Source organism: Bos javanicus, chromosome 10 (genome assembly GCF_032452875.1).
Source record: "Bos javanicus breed banteng chromosome 10, ARS-OSU_banteng_1.0, whole genome shotgun sequence".
NCBI classification, from domain to species: domain Eukaryota; kingdom Metazoa; phylum Chordata; class Mammalia; order Artiodactyla; family Bovidae; genus Bos; species Bos javanicus.
This window is the reverse complement of record NC_083877.1, coordinates 99493620-99515331: the sequence shown is the minus strand read 5'-3', so window position 1 is coordinate 99515331 and position 21712 is coordinate 99493620. Positions and strand designations below refer to the sequence as shown.

The following is a 21712-nucleotide window of genomic DNA, read 5'->3' as shown; positions in this document are numbered from 1 at the left end:
CAGGCCACGTCCCTGACCTGCCTCCAAGCAGCTGAAGCCAGTTTACCCTGACATCCAGGAGTGGCAGTTTAGCTGAATCAAGAGACACCAAAAATGGCTACTTTAAACAAACAATAAAAATAAAAACAAATTTAAAGCTATTGTGTAGCTACCGAATTCTTAAGATGGATGGAGACCTCGACTTGGGAGGTACCCAGGAAGGAGCCATGACCCAGTCATGCCGTAGAATTAAACCTGTAAGACGCCACGACTGTGTCTGCCGGGCAGGCAGCACCAAGCCCTGCTGCCCCCTGATTCTGGGCCCCTGATGCTGCTACAACTGCCCTTGTGACCATCCCTGGAAATGGGATATAATACCACCATTGGGGCCACCAGTCCCAGATGGAGTCCGCATGGTCCATGCCTCTTTCTGTAACATCAGTGGTGTGCTGACTGCTGGCCTCCTGCCCCTCGCCCCCGTGGAAGTGCCCGTCTGGTCCTATTCAACTCCACCTTGATCTGTGGCAAGGTTCTCGCTCCTCATCTCTACTCCGCTCAGTGTCTCGGTCCCTCAGTCTTCTTCGAAGAGGCTCAGGAGGATCCAGGACTTTGGGAGGTGGGCTGTGCACAGGTGGTGAAGCAGGTGGTCCCGCCCCAGGGGAGAGCTCTGCATCAGACCCCTGCCTCCCTGCCTCTGGTTCTGCACTCTGAGGGTTCTGCCTGGCAGAACCTAGGGAGACTCAGTCCCTCTCAGCTTCCTTCCTCTCCGGGCCGAGTGGGCGTTCTACCCTCTCTCTGGGTCCATCCCTAGCTAAGTCTTATCCAGTCTCTGGGAGATGAAGAAATGGTTACATGCCTCTGAGAATCTTCACCCCTCATTTAAGAATGGCCTTTGGGATTCCAGAGAGAGAAAGGGGGGCACAGGAAACAACCTTCAGATGAACACTTCAGGACCCGCTCTGCCACACCTGCTCTCTACTGCCTCGTTCAGGGTCTGGCTTCCGTCTCTCTGGCTGGATGAGCTGGGGTTACGTGCTTCTGTCCTTGCAGTAGGGAGACCAGGGAAGTGAGTCACTGGCATTCTTCAGCTTCCGTGCTGGGAAGAGGTCTCTGTCTTTCACTAGACCAAAGAAGGGGGCTCAGATGGTGGGCAGACAAAAAGGAATGACCGGTACCCTCTAACGTGGTCATGTCCTAGGATCTGATTCCATCACGATGTGAGAATAGTGTGGTTAGTCGGCCTTCAACAGCGTCACGATGGTCTTGAACAGCACACTCCCAGCAGGGTGTCACCAGGGTGGGTCCACTTCCATTTTCTAGTCTTTTCTCAACATGAGGAGAACATCAGAAGGCCTGGATAGACATCCAGGCCTTTTTTTAACATTGTCTTTGCGGGGCTCCGTTTCTGGTTCTCTCTGGAGAATTATTCACGTAAGAGCATGCACATCTGTGTTCAACACTTGGCAGGATTGAAGCCATCTAAAACTGTATGAGAAGGAGAATACGTTTCTACAGAAATTGTCGTCTGCAGAGACGCAGCCCCTGCCTAAGCGTGGGCCACCATGCATTACTTTTTCTTACGGAGCATGTGATGTTCACGCCTGCTATCATCTGCATGGCTAAACAGCCTCGTTTCATGAAAGATGAAGGAATTAATATACTTTTGTCATTACAGTAAGCTCCATTAAAGGGTTTGTATATAACTTAATTCTCTTACAAGGAAAAGCTATGTGAATGAACTAACAACAGGGACACTTATTGTGTGTGTTCATTTATAATACAAATAGGGTTCTGACTGGTCATGTCTAATCAAATCCACATTCTAATGGAATCCATTCTAATCAAATTAAAGAACAATGCTACTTTTTAATAATTGTGGAAGAATGGTTATGCATAAGTAGAGATGAGTCATGAATTTATTTGCCCACAATGCATGCACACTTGGGAGGTCCTTGAGGCATTTGTGTAAATTTTGATACAAAGAGGACAAATCTATCAGGGAGTCAGGATACCCACCTTGGATGATTGGCATGAGGTTATCAATGAAAACTTCATTAGGAGCGGGAACCAACCAAAGTATGTCAAGTCTGAGTTCATTAGCACCTCCTTGGCCTCCTTCAGGGATGCTTCTCTCCAGCACCAGTCTGCCGCCTTGAATCATTTGCAATAACCCCCTTTACTACCATGGTGGTTTTAGTCACTCAGTCGTGTCCGATTCTTTGCAACCCCATGGACTCCTCCCCAAGGAGCCTGCCAGGCTCCTCTGTCCATGGGATTCTCCAGGCAAGAATACTGGAGTGGGTTGCCATTTCCTTTTCCAGGGGAACTTCCTGACCCAGGATCAAACCCGAGTCTCCTGCATTGCAGGCAGATTCTTTACTGACTAAGTCACAAGGGAAGCCCCATTACTCCCATGGGTGAATAGTTTTTTTAAATTTTTATCAGAGTATAGAAGGAAATGGCAACCTACTCCAGTGTTCTTGCCTGGAGAATTCCATGGACAGAGGAGCCTGGCAGGCTATAGTCCATGGGTCGCAAGAGTTGGACACGACTTAGTGACCAAACCACCAACCATAGATGCTTTACAACGCTGTGTTAGCTTCTGCTGTAGAGCAAAGCGCATCACCCATACATATACATCCATCCCCTCTTTCTTGGATTTCCTTCTCATTAGGTCACCACGGATCGCTGACTAGGGTTCCCTGTGCTGTACACATAACTGATAGTAGTCAGTGATCCATTTTTATACATAGCTGTGCGTCAGTCCCGATCTCCAGTTCATCACCGCCCCCTCCATGTCTACAGATTTGCTCTCTATGTCTGTGTTTCTATTCCTGCCCTGGAAATAGGTTCATCTGTACCACTATTCTAGGTTCCACACATAGGTGTTAATATATAATATTTTTTTCTCTTGGGTAGATCTTTTTTTTTAAACTTTTCATTTTATATTGAAGTACAGACAATTAACAGTGTGATAGTTTCCGGTAGACAGCAAAGAGACTCAGCCATATATATGCATGTAACCATTCTCCCCCAATCTCCCCTCCCATCTAGGTTGCCATATAACATTGAGCAGAGTTCCCTGTGCTATACAGTAGGTCCTTACTACTGTTATCCATTTTAAATAAACCAGTGTGTACATGTCGATCCCAAGCTCCCTAACTATCCCTTCCGCTCATACTTCCCTCTTGGGTGATCTTGGGCTGTATATATGGAAGAACGGGATAGGCATATAGCATCACCTGGTCTCTACACTCTCTCGTTTGGTGAGTGCTGTTCACTTCTCTCAAGCTGCGATGATCTGTTTGCTTGTGTGATTGTTTAATGTCTGTCTTGGCTCCACTAGGTCTGTGAGGCTGGTGCCCACCCTTGGATTTATCTCTATAACAGATGGAAGAGTAGTGCCTGATAAATATTTATTGAATGAGAGAATAGAAAAGTTATAGGATTCAACTTCATTCACAGCTTGAGAAATATTCTACTAAACAAAAATTCTCAGCTCTGGATGCTTCTGTCAAATTCCCTCAGTGCAGGGCTTCCCAGTTTAAGATTTATTTCTGTGTGACTTTCTATGAAGCTCTGTTCCATTCTTATTTAAACTTCTCTGTCCCCAGTCTAACTAGAAAGATCAAGCATCTCTCTCTCCTCTGTTTTCTTTCTGTCTCTCAAACAGAGAGGTACAAACCCAGCTGAAAGCCTTCTTATACCTCCAAGAAGATTCTAGACCCCTAAAACCATTATTCTGTCTTGCTTTCAAAACCCCTAAGTCATTTTCTCAGCTATGCTCATCCTTCTCAAAGACTTTCTTAATTTTTCTTGCTTCTCATTGCCTCCTTTCTAGTTCACACATCTTCCTTTTATATGATTTTTTAATGCTTGTTTCATTATTTTTGTAGATGCATATGGGTGGGCATTCCTACGAGCTTTCATTAAAGTGTCTAAAAAGAAAGAAGGAAAGAAAGAGTGTAACTATTGAGAAGGCGGTTGTTCACTACTTGCCTGATAAAACCCAGGAATTTTTACAGTTATTGATGCAGTAATACTCAGGTGCTTTTTAAGGTGTTAGCCTAAATCTGGTTAATCTTGGGGGCTTTCTTCAAATCTTCCAACAGGTAAGATAAACGAGGCCACAGAAAACACATGCTTGTTTGTTGCTTATCTTGATTCCTGGACATGTAGACAGTTATTTCAGGAAGCCCACAAATGCCTTCTCCCTGGGCTACACACACCCAAGGTGGGGGCATTTGATGGCTTTCTTCCCTCCCATCCCCTTTAGATGCCCTTGGATGCTGGTTCCAGGCAACAGTGACATGACTGAGAAATGCCAGAAAAGACGAGAAAGACTGAAGACCTCCTTCATGAGCCACAGTGGGGCACAGGACCACTGGACTGACCTGTGCTAAGTGGCTGCCTTCTGGCCACTGATCCCAGCTACCCCCTCACCAAACCTGCCCCCCACCCCAGTCCCTGGGCAAGGTTCTTGTCTCTTCTTGACAGCTCCAGCCAGGACTGGTCTTTCCCGATTCCTTATCTCCTTTCAGAAAAGCATTCTTAGCAAGAGGCTCACAGTAATCTCCTTCTTTTCCTTTTTTGTTACATGTGTTCCTTCCTGGTGAGGGGCCACAGTCTAAAGTAGGGACTCTACCTTCCACTGAAAAGAATTTGCTGCATACTACATGGTCTGACCTCTTTCTCTGCCTCACAGTGGCATCATTATTGAGCTATCACCAAAATTAAAACAAACAAACACGTTGTACCAGGGGGACTGGAGCAGGGAGACTTGAGATGATTGGGGCCTTTGAAAGAAGTAAATGGCATCCCCTCTTTTCCACCCAAGGTATGAGCCAACTGAGAAATAAGACGAACCAGATGACAGATTGAAACCCAGTGTTGTTACGTCCCCTCAGTACTGGAGAATTTCGTTTATGTCTGAGGAAAAATGGGCTTCTTCATACAATCTGAGAATTAGGAGATCACAAGTGGGTGTGCCTTGAGGGCAGCTGTTTACCAAAAGGAAGAAGAGAGGGAGATGCTGAGTTCTCAGGTCCTGTGTCAGAGTGAGGGGCTAGAGCAGGGTCACGTGTGTTAGAGCACGTGGAGCCCCGTGAACAAGGGCAAAAGCATCAGGGATGGGAAGGAACATTTATTCTGTTCGGGTGCTCTTCTGTCGTGACTGCTGTGGACTGCTTGGCCAATGCACTGTGACCGTGAACCTGTGTTAGCAAGAGAAGAGCGAGTCCGCCTTTCAGCTGTCTGTAGCGTTGTTACTGTAGTACTATTATTGTATGCTTGTGCATGTGATGGTGGAGAGGGCATTTTGGGGTGGGAACATTGTTTTGCTGCTGATATCTGGGTAAAGCAAATGCAGAAGTTGGCTAGGTGAGCAGCTGGGTGTGGCATCTGTCAGGATTGCCAGGAATTATGCTGTTGATGAGGCTCATCAGGAAGTGTCCCTGTCCTCTCCTTTCCATGGGCCTGCCTTTCATACCTCAACTAAAGAGAAGGACCGCTCTTCAGCCAGGGTTACATCTGCACTGGTGTGGTCACTTACTTGTTGTTCTGATTTCTAGAACATAGCTTCTGAGGGCTTAGCTAACAAAGATCCATATATCTTCTATTATAGGTACAGTTTGTTTTTTTTAATTCTAGGATTTATTATTTAGACAATGTGTAAGGTTTTATAGACACTGAATCTTTTGCAAGCAACAGTCAACCTGCAGCATATCTGTGATTTTCTTCCCCAACCTTAGATGAACCTTACTGATTTCCCTTGAACTTAAGACAAATCACAACTTGTACAAAGTTTTGCTTTTGATTTGGTATCAAAGTTCCTATTGTTGTTGTTGAGTTGTTCAGTCGCTCAGTCGTGTCTGACTCTTTGTGACCCCATGGACTGCAGCAGGCCAGTCTTCCCTGTCCTTCACTATCTTCCTGAGTTTGCTCAAACTCACGTCCTTTGAGTTGGTGATGCCATCCAACCATCTCATCCTCTGTCATCCCCTTCCCCTCCTGCCGAGAAGGGGACGACATGCTCTGCTAGAGTAAATATGCTAGAGTTTGACCTATAGCTTGTTGCTAAGTCACCTCAGTTGTGTCCGACTCTATGCAACCCCACAGATGGCAGCCCACCAGGCTCCCCCATCCCTGGGATTCTCCAGGCAAGAACACTGGAGTGGGTTGCCATTTCCTTCTCCAATGCATGAAAGCGAAAAGTGAAAGTGAAGTTGCTCAGTCCTGTCCGACCCTCAGCGACCCCATGGACCACAGCCTTCCAGGCTCCTCCATCCATGGGATTTTCCAGGCAAGAGTACTGGAGTGGGTTGCCATTGCCTTTTCTGACTCGTACCACTACGACCTATAGCTTAGTGGGTTCAAATTAAATCTGGCTTAAAGTGATTGCTGATATAGTTCTTTTAAATAAGTCTTTTGTTGTTATTTATTTTTTATTTAAATTTTTACAAAGCTGTGTTTGGTTTTGTCGTACAACAATGCAAATCAGCCATAATTATTTTTATTTCACTTATAATAGCTACAAGAATAGTCATTTCTTCTCTGCAAGGTGATGTTTTTAATCACTGGGATGTCATTAGGTAAAAACTTTCCTTCAATGGTGAGACCAGGGCTGGGTACCACGGACAGCGCCATAAAGACTTCAGCCAAAGACTCAGATGTTCCCAGCCTGCCCCAGCCAACTAGACTGTGTGTGCATGGGGAAGGGAACTTCTTTCTCTCTGTCTTTTTAACTGCTATATCCCTTGCAATTAGAACAACCTTTGATATGTAGAAGGTTGTTAATAATTATGTGCTGAATGAATTACTTGGTTGAGTTTTGAGTGCAAAATCTTGTGTTCCAATAGAGTATTTTCTTCAAATGTGAAAAGCCACAGAATTTTTGAAAAAAGTGATCCTGGAGTGGAGCTGCTGAGAATTCTTTTTATTCTAGATTTTGTCTCCATCCCAGGTGCACCTGGATGTGATAAAAAACAGTGACAAAATCCAGTGATAAATCCAGTGATGAAAACAATTTAACTGCGTATACCCAAAGCTTTTCTAAACCTTTGCCTGGGGATACCAGCAAAGCACTGAACTGACCAAAAACCTGTTGGATGCTGCAGTGTGGCTCGGAGGCAGGTGCTAGATACAACTTTTTTGGGGGGATTAGATACTATCCATTTGTGTAATCTGTATCCGCTTTTTTTTTTTTGGTGTAGATACTCTCCTGCTTTCTCGTGGGACATTTTCAGGCGGCTCCATGGAGATTTTACTGCGCGATTCTCACTAATGTGTGTTTATAGTCTCTCTGCCATGGAGATTATAGGCAAATGGTGTTTAAAAGCTCTCCTCATAGTTTATACAATTGCTGGTACTACATGGTGATTTGTTGTGATGTTGAAACCATTAGCTAGAACTGGACTTTTAGAAAAGGAGTCTTTGTGGAAAACATAATAATATCAGAAAATAAAGTCGGCTCTTTTGTGAGGCAGCTCCTATTATCTTTCCATTTCGAGAAGTCATTTTCAGCTCAAGTGTATTACCATGGTGATGTGTTTGCATTTCAACAAAACAAAGCTGAACCATAAACTAGAGCTCTGCATGTCTAGCTCCTGTCCTAGGATTTTTATTGCAGTATCTTTATTATTCAATGACATCTCCAACATCCCTGGCTAAAAATCACAGCAAATAAAGTTTCTCAGTCAGATACAACAATCTGGATCACTAATCTCAGAATTGTAAGAAATCGCATAAAAGCAAAAAGAAGAGTAGATGTTAGAAGAGGGTAAAAAAATAAAAAAAGAAATAGCCCACAGATGAATGGAAATATACTTGTTCTCCAAAATAAGATTGTGGAAATAAACAAGCGTGGTAGGGCATCGTACTTAATGGGAATTGGGTGTGTGGCTTCACCATCTGAGGTCTGAAACAGGTAAACGCTGTCAGAATTGCTAGTATGTACATCCTCTCTTGAAGGAGTGCTCTTAGAACTGGCTCCCCAGTCTCCTGTGTATGAAGCTTATTTTGCTTTTTGGAATAACTGCACATAATTTTGACAACTAAAAGAACTCTATAGGAGGTGGGGTTTGAGTTCCTCAGAGATTCCTACACTTAGCGCCAGCCAGCGGGATGCGGGAAGTGGCTGTGCATCGTGTCATTTGCATATGGAGAAAGAAGGACCACATCATCTAATCCACACAGTGAGAAAACACGATTTGGACAGATACATACAAGTATTCTATCACTTCTGCCCAAATATTGTATCAAACCATCTCTTCCCAAATAACAGTTTTGTTAGCCTAAGAACACATTAACTCAGTCAGATCTGGGCTCTCACAAAGCTTTATGGTAACTGCTCTGCTTACTGGTAAATAAGCAATGGGATTTTTGCCTAGCAACCCCGCCATGGAAACACAGCTTGACTCGCTAAGTGGCAGGGGAGTTGGGAGGGGCAAGGAACACAAGGGCGGTGCCTTTTAGGGACTCTCTGCAGCTGGTTCCTGACACCCCAAACATTATCTGCAATTCTTGTCAGTTTCAGAAGGATGATGAAAAAAGCTGGGGAGGGGAAACTAACTGAAAGACAAACAGAAAAGCTTCCAAGATTGTGAGCTGAGACTGTCTGAGGGCTCAGTCCTGGGCCAGCACAGAAGAACCAAGAGAAAATGAGGACTTATTTCTTATTGAAAAAGGAGGTCATCATATGAGACAATGTATCCAGGAAGGGAAACCCAGCAGTGACCACCTGAAGCTAGACAGAGATTATCTTAAAACCAGATGTGAGGGAACGTTCCTCCATAGCAGAGGGCAGTGTTCAATGTGGGACTGCCCATATCTAAGGAAAGACTCGAACTTTTCCATCAGACATGATTGGTAACAGTCACCAAGCATTTAGCGGGCACTGAGCTGAGCTTTCACACGCTTATTTCATCTTCCAAACACTCCTGTGAGGCGGACTCTCTTATCTCCATTTTTAGAGGAAGAAACTGATGCCCAGAGAAGTTGAGAAACTTGGTCACTCAGTCACTTAGCAGTGGGGATGCAGTGTGTGTCTGGCAGGCTGCCCCGAGACTCCAACTTCTTAAGCACAATAGTGGTGAATGGGTGCAGAGCTAGTGGGGATGAGAAACCCACAGATCACTGGATGACGCGTTTGTGGTTCCATCGTGGAAGCTGCAGTTGAAAATGTTCAGTTAGGGCAACTCTTCTTAAGTGTCTAGAGGACAGCATAAATGTGGGTCTCCAGAATAACAGATACTATCAAAACCTTATGCCCATACCCCTTCCTTTTATAGTGAAGTACGGGTACACGCAATTTCATATGCCTACACACACACGCAAGACACTTGATTTTGTAAGTCCCTAAAATACCCTGATGATTTAAGCCTCCGGGGATTTGCTGAGCATCACCCTAGGATGTCTGGAGGAAGTGGTCCAGGGACACGTTGGTTGGCTTGGGCAGTGAGCAGTGGTGAAATGCTAACTTGCAGATAAACTCTCTGACAGATAATGCCATTAAGACGCCACGCTCTAGCCTCTGTTGCACACCTCCCTTTGCTACCAAACAAATGCTGCCCAGTGCCATCATCTCTTTTGCCCACCTCCTGGAGCCTGGGAATGGCTCCAGCTTCCCACGTACTTGCAGCTCTCCTCTGCCAGCCTCAGCCTCATTTGGATTGCACTTGCGTTCACATCCTAATTTCTGACTTAACAAGTGTCTCGCAAACATTTAATTCACTTTAATTTCATTATGCATTTGAAGAGGACGATTTATTGAGGGGGAAAATGATGTTCCATTGCCAGCAATTAGATTAACTTAATGATCTATGATAAAAATCTCCTTTTGGGCTTTGGCTTTTGTCCGTGTTTACAAACAAAAGTAGGCTAATAATAATAATAATAACGAAGTTCCTGGATTCTCAGAGGGGTCTTAACTGCCCCCTCCAAGTTCTACAAGATCTAATATGGAAATGCATGAAATGGGTAAAACATTCTTTGTGGTTCTCAGGTCATTTGTCTTGTCACAGTACTTTCATTTGTGGGGAAAAAATGTGTATGCAAAAATATCAATAAATTATCTTTTTTTTTTGATGGCTTTTCTGAGGAGATGGGAACTATATAACAGCATGGATCAATTTATTTTTTCCTGTTCCCACTTTGTATCCTGAGTACTCTCTTAGAAGTCAGAGAACTTGACTCCTTTTTATGAAGGATTGTATTTCTTTAGCTTTTCCTATGAATATTTAGGGACTAGCTTTCCTGATGGCTCAGATGGTTAAAGAATCTGCCTACAATGTGGGAGACCCACATTTGATCCCTAAGTCAAGAAGATCCCCTGGAGGAGGGCATGGCAACCCACGGCAGGATTCTTGCCTGGAGAATCCCATGGACAGAGGAGCCTGGGGGGCTACAGTCCACGTGGTCACAAAGAGTCAGACACAACTTGGTGACTAACACTTTCATTTCGCTTATACTGATCTCACTGCGGATTGAGATTTGTGCAGATAAATATTCTCCACTATAGCTCTTCTTTGCACTTACCTGCCCACAGTTCCACCATACTGAACACACCTGGGACTCAGGGCCTTCGGCAGGTGGGACTGGTGCTTGTGAGGCTTGATTGCAGAGGATGGCAGCCTCCCACCACCCTTTCCCAGCTCTCGTGTCCCTTGGCGTTTCCCAGAGAAGAAGAGGTGGTTCTGAGGTTTATCTCCGTAAGTCAGGAAGGAAGAGAGAAGTGGGAGGAAGAGAAAGAGGGTCATAACCAACCTTCCTGTCTTGGAGAACATGGTCATTTCCTGTCTGAGCTGTGTGGTCGGTCGTAAGAGAATCTCTTGGCCTGGAAAACCTGGCTGGGGTGTCCCTGCCGTGAGGAAAGGTTAGGATTTCCAGGACGGTGACAGGATCGCCCAGTGACGAGGTTTTATTCTCAGCCTTCCTTCCTCGAAGGGGAAACAGGGTGGCCTGTTCTTCACGGAGGTTAGCCCAGTTTCTTTCCTTACAGGAGAGCTCTGGCGACTCTGAACTGGTGAACTGTTGAGTAACTTGAAAAGCGGTTTCCATCCCTGTGCGCTGGACTGAGAGCTAATCACAGCTGCATTCTCCTCTCAGCTCTGCCTGATTAGCAGCATCTTATGCAAGCTCCTTTTGCATCCATAAAATGCGGTGTCTGAATGCCAAATGCACTCTGTACTCTGGACCTGCTCTGCCCTTTAATTCACTGGAAGGCGATGACTAGAAAATATTAATAGATGCCATGGTAGAGATTTCCATATCGATTCCTTGAATGTGTGCTTTTGCAGGGCTTCAATCCAGGCAGTGTACACAGGTCTGGGCACTCTGGTGTTAAACAGACATTTATGAGACGCTAAGTTTTTGGTCAAGTAATAGTGTCAGGGTCCCCTGATGACAGTCTCCAATGGCAAACTGGGAGCTCTGAGAAGACCTTAGCAGGCTGTTCAGTTTGGAGGCGATGCCAGCGTTGTCTTGAGTGTCATTCAAGGGGACACCAGCACCCCCAGTCTGCCTCTGGTACCCCGTACGTGTGATTCTTTCACCCCAATATCAGGGTCATTCCCGATCTAGGTGCATCTTCACCTCTTAACTACTGAATCCTTCAGAAGCTGACTTGAGGTGGAGCTTCTATTATTTGTTGTAGACACGGAGCCTGCCATTCAACATGGACTCCTGCCCTGTCCCTTGATGGTTATACAGCCAGCAAACATGACGAGCACAGCACTGACTTAAACACACGCGTTTTAAAAGAAGACTGTGATATAAATGTACCGCCTTGGCCGGGGGACAGGAAGGCGAAGAAGCACCCAGGCAGATGGTTGGAGTTTTGTCCCAAACAAGGGTGGGGTCAGGTCAGCTGTGTTTTTCTTTTCATCCTAACCTTCTGGTCTGTCTCAGGAGCCATTTCTCCAGCATGTGCCCTTTGACTCGAGGGAAGCCGGGTGCACATCCATCACCACCACTGTGGAAGGAACCCCCAAACCTGTGCCTCCTACAGAGGGTCAGTGAAGCCACGTGAGAAACGGCGGCAAAAATGGCCTTTCTTGGGAAGCAGTCTCCTTTACACCAGTGAGGGGGTTAGAAAGTCAGCATTTGGGCTGCAGTCAGGGAACCGTGCAAAGGACATTCAAGGAGTCTCTTGCCCAAGGACCACCGAGACCAGCTGAAAACTTCGGTCCTTACGTTTTTCTAGGAGAGGGTCCACAGCTTTCATCAGATGCTCCCCAAGCTGCTCACGGACAAAGAAAGGTCCAAAGCCACTGACGTTTTTTTTTTTCTACCTCTTGTCTTCCGAATCCAGGGTGATGGAGCTGACTTCCCTGTCTTTCTTTCTCCTTTGCTCTTCTTTAGAAAAAGCAAGTGAGTCAGACCAAGATCCGGGTCATCTCAACCATCCTGTTCATCTTGGCCGGCTGTGTCGTGTTTGTGACAATCCCTGCCGTCATCTTCAAATACATTGAGGGGTGGACGGCCCTGGAGTCCATTTACTTTGTGGTGGTCACTCTCACCACGGTGGGCTTTGGTGATTTTGTGGCAGGTAAGCACTCTGGAATATCCCAGCCACCGGGGCCCTGGTGGGGAAAACATTTACTGTGGTCAGTGCTTTTCCAAACCACGAGAAAAGATGGAGGAACAAATGGAAAAGGCTCAGCATCACCACTGTTGGGCACAGGCTTGTTCCAAACCTTCAGTCCTCTGTGAGGGAAACAGCAGCCGGCTGCTGCCTTGGGAGGAAGCCAGCCTCTCGCCTCCCCCACTCAGGAGGCAGGCTATCTTCATCATCATATGAATTATGACTGAAATGAATTTCTCATTGGATTTCGGGCTTCTGAATTGTATTAAGGCTCCTTGCATCAACTGATAAAGGCTATATTAGCAAGTGGCAAAAATGAAGCTCTGGAGAGATGAGCGTCGAGTTTAGTCTGCAGGGACCTGCAGATGAAGCTTCCTGATGCTGAGGGCAGAGTCACCATCCCTGGAAAAGTTGCTCCAGGCATGTCCGGATGCAGGACTAAAGACCCAGGTAACCACCTGGAGTTGAAAACTGCCCCAAGAGAATTTAATATTATAATGGATCCTGCATGAATCTAGATAGACACAATAGCCTTCATTGTAAAAATAAATGCCAATGAACCATGCTTAAGGAAGAAAAAGAAATCACCATCAAATTCTTCTAGGGACAGGGAGCTTAAAAACTGAAATGAAACCTGACGTTTTATGGGTATTGCTCTCCCAGGGTGGTGGGAAGGTAGGGATAGGAGGAGGAGGCCACCGATCTCTTTCTGGATGGATTAGTTCTAGGTGGTCAGACAAATGCTCAGTTTCTACTCCCAGAAGTGAACACTTGACCCAGTAACTCTGTCGCAACTCAATATATTTAAAGAGGCCAGGGATCCCCTCTTCTGGAATCTGGAAAAAGGGTAAATTCTGGAAAGGATGTTGAAGGTTGGCTGTCTCCATGGTAATTCTAAGGAAACAGACAACCGGAAGAGTAGTTTTGCAGCTATTCCAGCTAGGAAGGTGAAGACCGAAGTTGCCTTTGTAGAAACAGCAGTTTTAATGCTTTCTTCCTTTTGACCGTCTTAAGGACTAAGAACTTGCCAAGTCAGAGTGACTGAGAATTGCTTACACAGAGCCCGAGGCCTGGGGCCCCGCCCGCCTTGGCTTATCCTCAATGCTCAGCTACTGAGCAGCTCCCCAGCTTGGGCAGGAGGTCGCTTGGTGCCACTTGATGAGAAGCCTGAAGCTCTGGACAGACAGCGCACAGAGGCAGGAGGACAGTACCAAGAGCGACTGTCGGGTCAACTCCTTAGCATTGTCTGTAGCTGCTCTGCGGGGAAACTCATTGAGGTTCCAATCCCAGCTGCTGTTTAGAGCTATTTCACCAACATCTTTAAGTTCCCCAAAGCATCGTCTGCACTCTGCTGTACTGCTCTGTGCTAACTCTGGCCTGTCTGGAGGACTGTCTTCTGGAGGACACGTTGGGCAAACCCTGCTCTTTAACCGGTTGCTCCATTCAATCTGTTAATCTGGGTCACAAATAGCACAGCCCGGGGAACAGGAGATTAAAAAAACTGCTTATGATTTAAGTTTATTATTTATCCTGATGAGCTACGATGGGCTGTGAGCGCTTAGCACACACCGGCACTTGGCCTGATGTTTACTTACCTGGAAAGGCCGTGACCTCCACAGTCACAGACATAGCATGGCTTTGTTCTTTTGTTTTTTAGTGATCTTTAGCGACGGAAGATTTTAATGAATCTAATGGCCAAGTGTATAGATAAATACAAAGAACTGTTAGAAAGTTTTAAAGTCTATTTTGGTTGTAATTGGGTCAGAGAAAATGGACATGCTTTCCCATGGGTTCTGATAACAGTAACCGCTGCACATGTAAATATGCCTCCTGCAGAGTACCTTTCTTTTTAAACATTTCTATTGGAATAGAGTTGATTTACAATGTTGTGTTAGTGTCCCGTGTACAACAAAGCGATTCAGTCATACACATATATGTATCTGTTCTTTTCCCATTCAGGTTATTACAGAATATTGAGCTGCATAGCACTGTTTTCATTCCCTTACCTACCGCTGATTACAGAACCATATTTCCTTTGCCCCATCGTCTCTGCAGACTTGGGTCTGTTATAATTCATGGCGCTGACTGCAATTGGACCAGGCCCTTCTAAGCTGCCGTTTCCATAGCTTACAGAGACCAATCTGAAGCACGGCTGCCTTGGAACCCTGGAAGTGTGTCAAAGCCTTTTTGGCAATGCTCTGAGAGCAAAAGGGAAGGCTGTCCATCTTTTAAAAAGATACATTAACAAGAGCTGATGGTTGCTGTGATTTGACAAGGCATCAGCTTGGAAACAGAATCAGAACATCAATCACCATGCAGGATTAAGTGCTGGTTTATTTTGTAGCTGACACACTTTAGGACAGTCTAACAACCCACCAAAGCATTTTGCAACCCTGACTGGCAGCACCTGAATTCCAGGCCAGCAGCTGGTAAACTAACGGGCAGAAGGGTGTTTCCTGCCTTGTTTGCTAGCGCACCCTAGTGACAGTCTTTTGTGGAGGATGGTGACTGGTTGGTAAACATTTATTTTCAGAGAGCTCCCAGGAAAGAGTGGCAGAGTTCCGCTTAGTGTGGAGATGAAATGAACCTCAGAACTCACTTCAGGCTGCAGAAAGTCCCACAGTACCCTAGAGAAAGCTGGGGAGAGGGGAAGAATTGCCTGAAAGGGAAAAACAAGGCAGTTACACCAAACCAAGCGGGGTGTACCACAGAGCCCTCCAGCAGAGTTTGGAATTCTAATTTTCAGAAGTGGCGGTAGCTGTGGAGACCTTGTGGGCTCCGTTGCAAACTGAGAAGTACCACAAGCCACAGAACCTGCCCAGCCACCTTTGGGAGGTATTACTGATACCGTAAAAGCTCAGTGCAGATTCAGAGGTGCTACATGAGGTTACAACCACAACCCAGTGGGAAAGTCCAGGGTACAGTAATTACCAATCCATGGCTAATGTCGATTTTCTTAGAAATGGCCACGAGCCGGCTTCATTGGAAAATGACATCTCACAGACAGGTATTTCATGAAGTGTCTTCACTTCTTTATGAAAAGGGGCTGGGCTTAGAATCTCTGTTGCTTGGTTACCTTGGGCAGGCCTGTAGAAGGTCTGGAATAAATAGGCTATTTACTTGGAATAAACGACTGATCTTTTCAATGGAACAGCCAGTCAATGCAGTCAGGCAGCTAGTCAACTTGGTTTGATGGATTTTTTTACTATAATCCCTATTTGTAAAATAAAGGGATTGAACTAGCTGGCCTTGAAGGTCCCTTTTTGTTCTCACACAGAGATTCTAATTGACTCGGTCTAATTGACCCTATGGATCAGCATTATGTAAACACCATCCTCTGGTCAGCCTTAAATCACTATTGGCTGGGTCCAAGTCTCAGGGATACCATCAAGTCTAATTTTACTTCCACACACATACTTCTCTCTTGGTAAATGCGTATGTGCTTAAGGAGAAAATGGTGTCAAGAGTTCCAAACCATTTGGGATTATTTAATGGTATTTTGTTTTTGTTAAATTTAAGGCAGTTTAAGAAAAACTTGACAAAGTCAACTATACCCCAATAAGAAAAAAACAAAAACAAAAACACAAAACTTGAAACTGGGCCTGCTCTGTTGTCCTCTAATTCAAGCCATTCATTGTCAAGCTCAAGTTTAAACTGGATGGATCAGGCTGGTCACTGACATATTTTTTGTTATTATGTATTGTGCGTTAAGGGCTTCCCTGGTAGCTCAGCTAGTAAAGAATCGGCCTGCAAGGCAGGAGACCCCAGTTCAATTCCTGGGTTGGGAAAATCCTCTGGAGAAGGGATAGGCTACCCACTCCATGGACAGAGGAGCCTGGCGGGCTACAGTCCACGGGGTTGCAAAGAGTCGAACAAGATTGAGCAACTAATCACAGCACATGATGTATGGAGATTATTGGTCAAGATTCAAAATAAGTGAAGCCACAGGCCAGGCTCCTTTGGGGAAGAGACACGACTTTTCCTTGCCCTCCCACCCTGTCACATCGTGTATACAGCAGGCCGAGCAGCTGAGCGTTGGATGGTGATATGACCGCAGCTCTGCTACACGGACTGGGATGCGTTTGCTCTGCGACGACCGTTTGCGAGACCCTCCTTAAAGTAACGCTTGGTTGTTTGCAGGGGGAAACGCTGGCATCAATTACCGGGAGTGGTATAAGCCCCTGGTGTGGTTTTGGATCCTCGTTGGCCTTGCTTACTTTGCCGCTGTCCTCAGCATGATCGGAGATTGGCTACGCGTTTTATCCAAAAAGACAAAAGAAGAGGTAGGATTCCGTCCAGATTCTCTGAATGTTCCTGAGGTCAGAAACATTGGCACCCCACTCCAGTACTCTTGCCTGGAAAATCCCGTGGATGGAGGAGCCTGGTGGGCTGCAGTCCATGGGGTCGCTAAGAGTTGGGCACGACTGAGCAAATTCACTTTCACTTTTCACTTTCATGCATTCATTGGAGAAGGAAATGGCAACCCACTCCAGTGTTCTTGCCTGGAGAATCCCAGGGACGGGGGAGCCTGGTGGGCTGCCGTCTATGGGGTCGCACAGAGTCGGACACGACTGAATCGACTTAGCAGCAGCAGCAGCAGCAGCAGCATTCTATGGGCTAGACCATCTCCTACTAAGTGGAGGCCTCCTAGATGTCCTTGTTTTGAATCCTTGAATGATTTTAAATGCCACGTTAAATGGGATAGCAGTTATTTCTGGATTCTTTTTTAGCAGGTGAGAAAAATCTGGTGACTCACTTACCAGCCCACAGCTCCTGGAAAAACTAGTAAACGGCAACTTATTTTTAAAAAAGGAAGTGAAAAAAAACATATCCAGACATAGTCAGCATAGGTAGACGCAGTTGGGGGAGGTGTACAATTGCCCCCAATCAGCAGATGTGTGCATTTTTCTCAATTCCATATGAGACTGAAGTTGTTGAACCGTGGCCGGCCGTGGAGGGTGAACTCATGAGGTCCCTTTCACTCATGTCCCCTCTGGGTTGTCAGATCTGTAGAAACAAATATATGTCTGTGGCCAGGGGCACACACACAACAGCCCTTCCTTCCTCAAATAAATGTGCATGGAAGCCTACACACAGGCAAGAAAAGGAATGGCTACAGAGCAAAGGTAGATTTTGTGATTAAAAAAAAAGTGTCCATGTAGTTCTTTTGGAAAGAGAGGAAAAGAGATAAGAAAGAAGAAGGGTAAAGAGAAGCAAAGCAGTAAAGAAAGGAAAGGAGATAAAACCTAAAGAAACAGAGGGACAGCCTGTTTAAGGGCGACTGTTCCCTGCCCAGGGTGCAGGCATTCTGAGCGGAGGGTCCTGGGAGAGCCTCCTTAGATGGCACCATCTCCCACACCATTCCTGGGAGCAGAGGTTTAATTTTCCTGGCTTGCAGAAGCAGTGTCAATGCACTCTCTAGTCTGATTCCCCAGAGAGCTAACTGACCTGCTGAAAATCAGCCATAACAAAAGAGAACACTCAACAACATAAATATTGACATTTCTCAATGCAAAAATCCGAGTTACTCCTTTGCATAGGACAGCATGAGTCTTGTACTAATAGTCCTGCTGAAATAAAGCCCAGAGAGTTGGTCTTGACCCTCATGCAAGACTTTGCTCTGAGAAAGCACATGTTCTGTGGGCTTTGGCAGAAGATGCCCCCTTCCTGCACCCTGAGCAGAGAAGCTTGGTTATCAGGTACCTTGCGTGGGGGTCGGGGGGTGGTCTTAAACCAGCGCAAGCCGGATAGCACAAGGTCATAGACAGCATTGTCTAGATATGGGGTGACACAGGACTTTCCTTTTTAGAACTAGGTCATTTCTAGGCTAATGGGGACGGGTGGAGCACTCTAACCCAGACAGACATCTTGGAGGGACAGGGCAGGGCAGAGGACCCTCTGGATACGTGCTTTGTGCCCAGGGCCGAGCTAGGTGCCCGGCTACCTCACATAACAGGAAAAGCTCTGAGCTAGACACAACTGCCTCCGAGTTATGCAGCAGGAATGAAGCCGGACCACGGAAGGGTGAACCCAACAGACGCTAAGTCAGGTCCGTCCGCCTCCCCTTCTGTCCCCCGAATCCAGGTGTCTGGCGGCGTTAGGGTTGCCCAGCACGTGCGCCTCTCGGAGGCACCTTAGTCCCGAGCGGGAAGGGCGAGGGTGGAAGTAGCCTTTCCTCCCCTTGGTGGGGCGGACGCAAAGCCACCGCCTCCGGGCCTCATTCCCACGAGGACCCCCGAGGGCTGCGGGCACGGGAGGGTGGTGGCAATGGGGGGCTAGTGGCAATGGAGGGTCGTGGCGATGGGGGGCTGGGTGCGATGGGGGGTGGGGGCGCTGGGGGGTGGGGGCAATGAAGGGGTGCGTGCGATGAAGCGGTGGGTGCGATGAAGCGGTGGGTGCGATGGGGGGTGGGTGCGATGGAGGGCGGAGGCGGGTGCCCGGGCGTTGGGGGTGATGGGGGTGGCGGCGATGGGGGGGCAGTGGCGGGCGCCTGGGCGCGGGGCGTGGGGCGGGGGGCGATGTCTCAGCGCCCTGTGGTCGCCCCGTCTCTCCGCCAGGTGGGCGAGATCAAGGCGCACGCGGCCGAGTGGAAGGCCAACGTGACGGCCGAGTTCCGGGAGACGCGGCGGCGGCTGAGCGTGGAGATCCACGACAAGCTGCAGCGCGCCGCCACCATCCGCAGCATGGAGCGCCGGCGCCTGGGCCTGGACCAGCGGGCGCACTCGCTCGACATGCTCTCGCCGGAGAAGCGCTCGGTGTTCGCCGCGCTCGACGCGGGCCGCTGCAAGGCCTCGTCCCAGGAGAGCATCGACCACCGGCCCAACAACCTGCGGCTGCAGGCGTCGGAGCCGCTGCAGAAGCGCGGGCAGGGCGCCTCCGAGGATAACATCGTCAACAAGCTGGGCTCAGCTTCCAGGCTCACCAAGAGGAAGAACCGGGACCTCCGCAAGGCCCTGCCCGAGGACGTGCACAGGATCTACAGGACCCTCCGCCACTACTCCCTGGACGAGGAGAAGAAGGAGGACACGGAGAAGGGGTGCAACTCGGACCACTCCAGCACCGCCGTGCTCACCGACTGCGCCCAGCCGCCGGCCGGCGCGGGGGACGGCGTGGGCCCCGCCGACGCCAAAGACGCGGAGCGCGACAGCAGCGCGCTGCTAGAAGCCAGAAACTAAGCGGGAAGGACGCACTGGACGTGACCCAGCCTTGTCTTTTGTTTGTTTGTTTTTAAATATATTCACCCTGAGACACGTGCCTTAAAACAAGACTTCTCGTTAGTCCGAAATTACATAGCATCGAAGAAGATATTTCACTGTGCCATAAACGACCGAAAAAGCTCGCTCTGCCAAAAGGGAATCAAAAGAACAAGGACTCGGCTTTTGATTACAGCCGCAGGACACCCAGGGCGCCTTCGTGGGCGCGGGAGGTCACGGCCGCCGAGGTCCAGGGCACGTGCCGGCGATGGATGCGGTGGCCCCGGGCAGCGCCGCCGCGCTCCGGAGGGCGCGAAAGGGCAGCTATTCGTAGACCAGCCGTCTGAAAGGAACAGGTGTGTCTTTTAAAGGAAGTCGTCTCCTGAACCCACTGTCAGGAATGTGTGCACGCACGCACAAGGGGCCTGGACTGGGAGGTGGACTGGTCCTTGTCACTTGGGGTCGGAGCGGACATGTTGGAATGTTGCTCTGAGCTCCGATTTTGAGACAAAAGCGTTCAGTGCATCCCTAGTCTTTTCTAAGCTCCAGATGAACGTCCCTGGGACCCGAGAGCACCTAGAATTTGTTGGAAGCAGATGAGAGCACACGTATCAAAAGGTGCAATTGCTTTCCTCATTACAAGAGAAAAAAGTCACATCACACTGTGGATATCACCTTAACCAATGACAGAAGCCTGCTGAATTTTGTCTTTCTCACAGGTAGTCCAATCGGACTCGCAAGCATTGGTGAACACTCAACCTCAGCCGCTGCGTGGTGACAGGCAAAAACCAAACCTCAGTGCACGGTGCGCTGAAAAGGCACCAAAAGGGTGCAACGGTGAAAACAAACTGGTTTTGAAATGTTCATGTTCACTTTTCTAGTGGAACTTGTTACAATTGGTTTTGATAAAAAGGGGAAAAATACCAAAACTATTGCCTTGCATGATGCCAGTGGCTTACTGTCCTGTCTAGCTAATCCTAAATGTTTGTAAACATAGACATCCTGCATGTCTAAGACATACCAAGGAGGACCATGGCATCGTTCCTTCTCAGGGCTTCTCGTCCCTTTGGGTGTCTTAGGGTAGACAGAGTGACACCAGGTCCTATCCTGCTATTTGCAAACAAAAGGAAAAGGAATCCCTCAAACCAACCCTTGTACGAGAAGATTGAATTGTTTTCATTGCTTGCAGCTTAAGTGCCATTACTGCCATTTTTAAAAAAAATAATACTTAAAAGAAGTATTTGAAAGACTTCACGTTTATGTTTGGGTGTTCCTTTATTCTGAAAGTATCACTGCTTTTCCTTGATCATTTCTTCACTTGTACCTGCTAGCCACTAAAGTTACAATGCTACTGTGATTGATTGTTTCCAGGAGAATAGTAACCAACACGTGGTGATAATTATGATTTTTTTTTTCACGAGGTTAGAACACCCGGTGAAGGAAAGTGGGGGTCTGATGGGTCATAGGTTTGAGGAGGAAGACTCTAAGTGGATTTTTAGCAGCAAGGAAAGAGTATGTACTACGCCAAGTATCCCACGTGTGCCTCAGCCTTTTTCAGAGTTGGCTGGCTGTCATCCTGGTTCAAACCTAGCTATTTGTGCCACACACTTCAGTGTTTGGACCTGGCAACACCCGGAAGTTGCTGCTTGTGGGCCTCCTGGGCTCAGTACCACTGTTTGGGGATATCACATAGCTAACACGCAGGGTGGATTTGTCAAAACGTCACAGGACTGGCAGAGACTTCCAGAAACCATCTAATGCTTTTCTGACTTCCAGGGAAAAATGATAGCCACCGCATCCTCGACTGCTTCAGCCAAGGCAGACCTCTTGCTGCTATTTCCCCCAAATGCACAGCTCTCCTTTGTCTAGAGCACACGCAGCCCCCGTGTGCCTCACCGCACCCCCCCCCCACCTCATTGTAAGCTCTGATTAAAGCACTGGCATCACTTTTGGGAAGGAG

The 21712-nt window shown here is 47.4% G+C and overlaps 1 protein-coding gene across 1 annotated transcript in view; it reads left to right on the top strand.

Moving 5' to 3' along the window:
* The window catches only part of KCNK10 (potassium two pore domain channel subfamily K member 10), a 156365-nt gene extending 135373 nt beyond the window's left edge, over positions 1 to 20992 (top strand). Inside the window, exons 5-7 of the mRNA XM_061429636.1 lie at positions 12337 to 12523; positions 16700 to 16842; positions 19117 to 20992. Coding sequence (XP_061285620.1) covers positions 12337 to 12523; positions 16700 to 16842; positions 19117 to 19734 — 948 coding nt within the window. The 3' untranslated portion in view covers positions 19735 to 20992. The remainder of the gene's footprint in view (positions 1 to 12336; positions 12524 to 16699; positions 16843 to 19116) is intronic.
* The last annotated feature ends 720 nt before the right edge of the window (positions 20993 to 21712 follow it).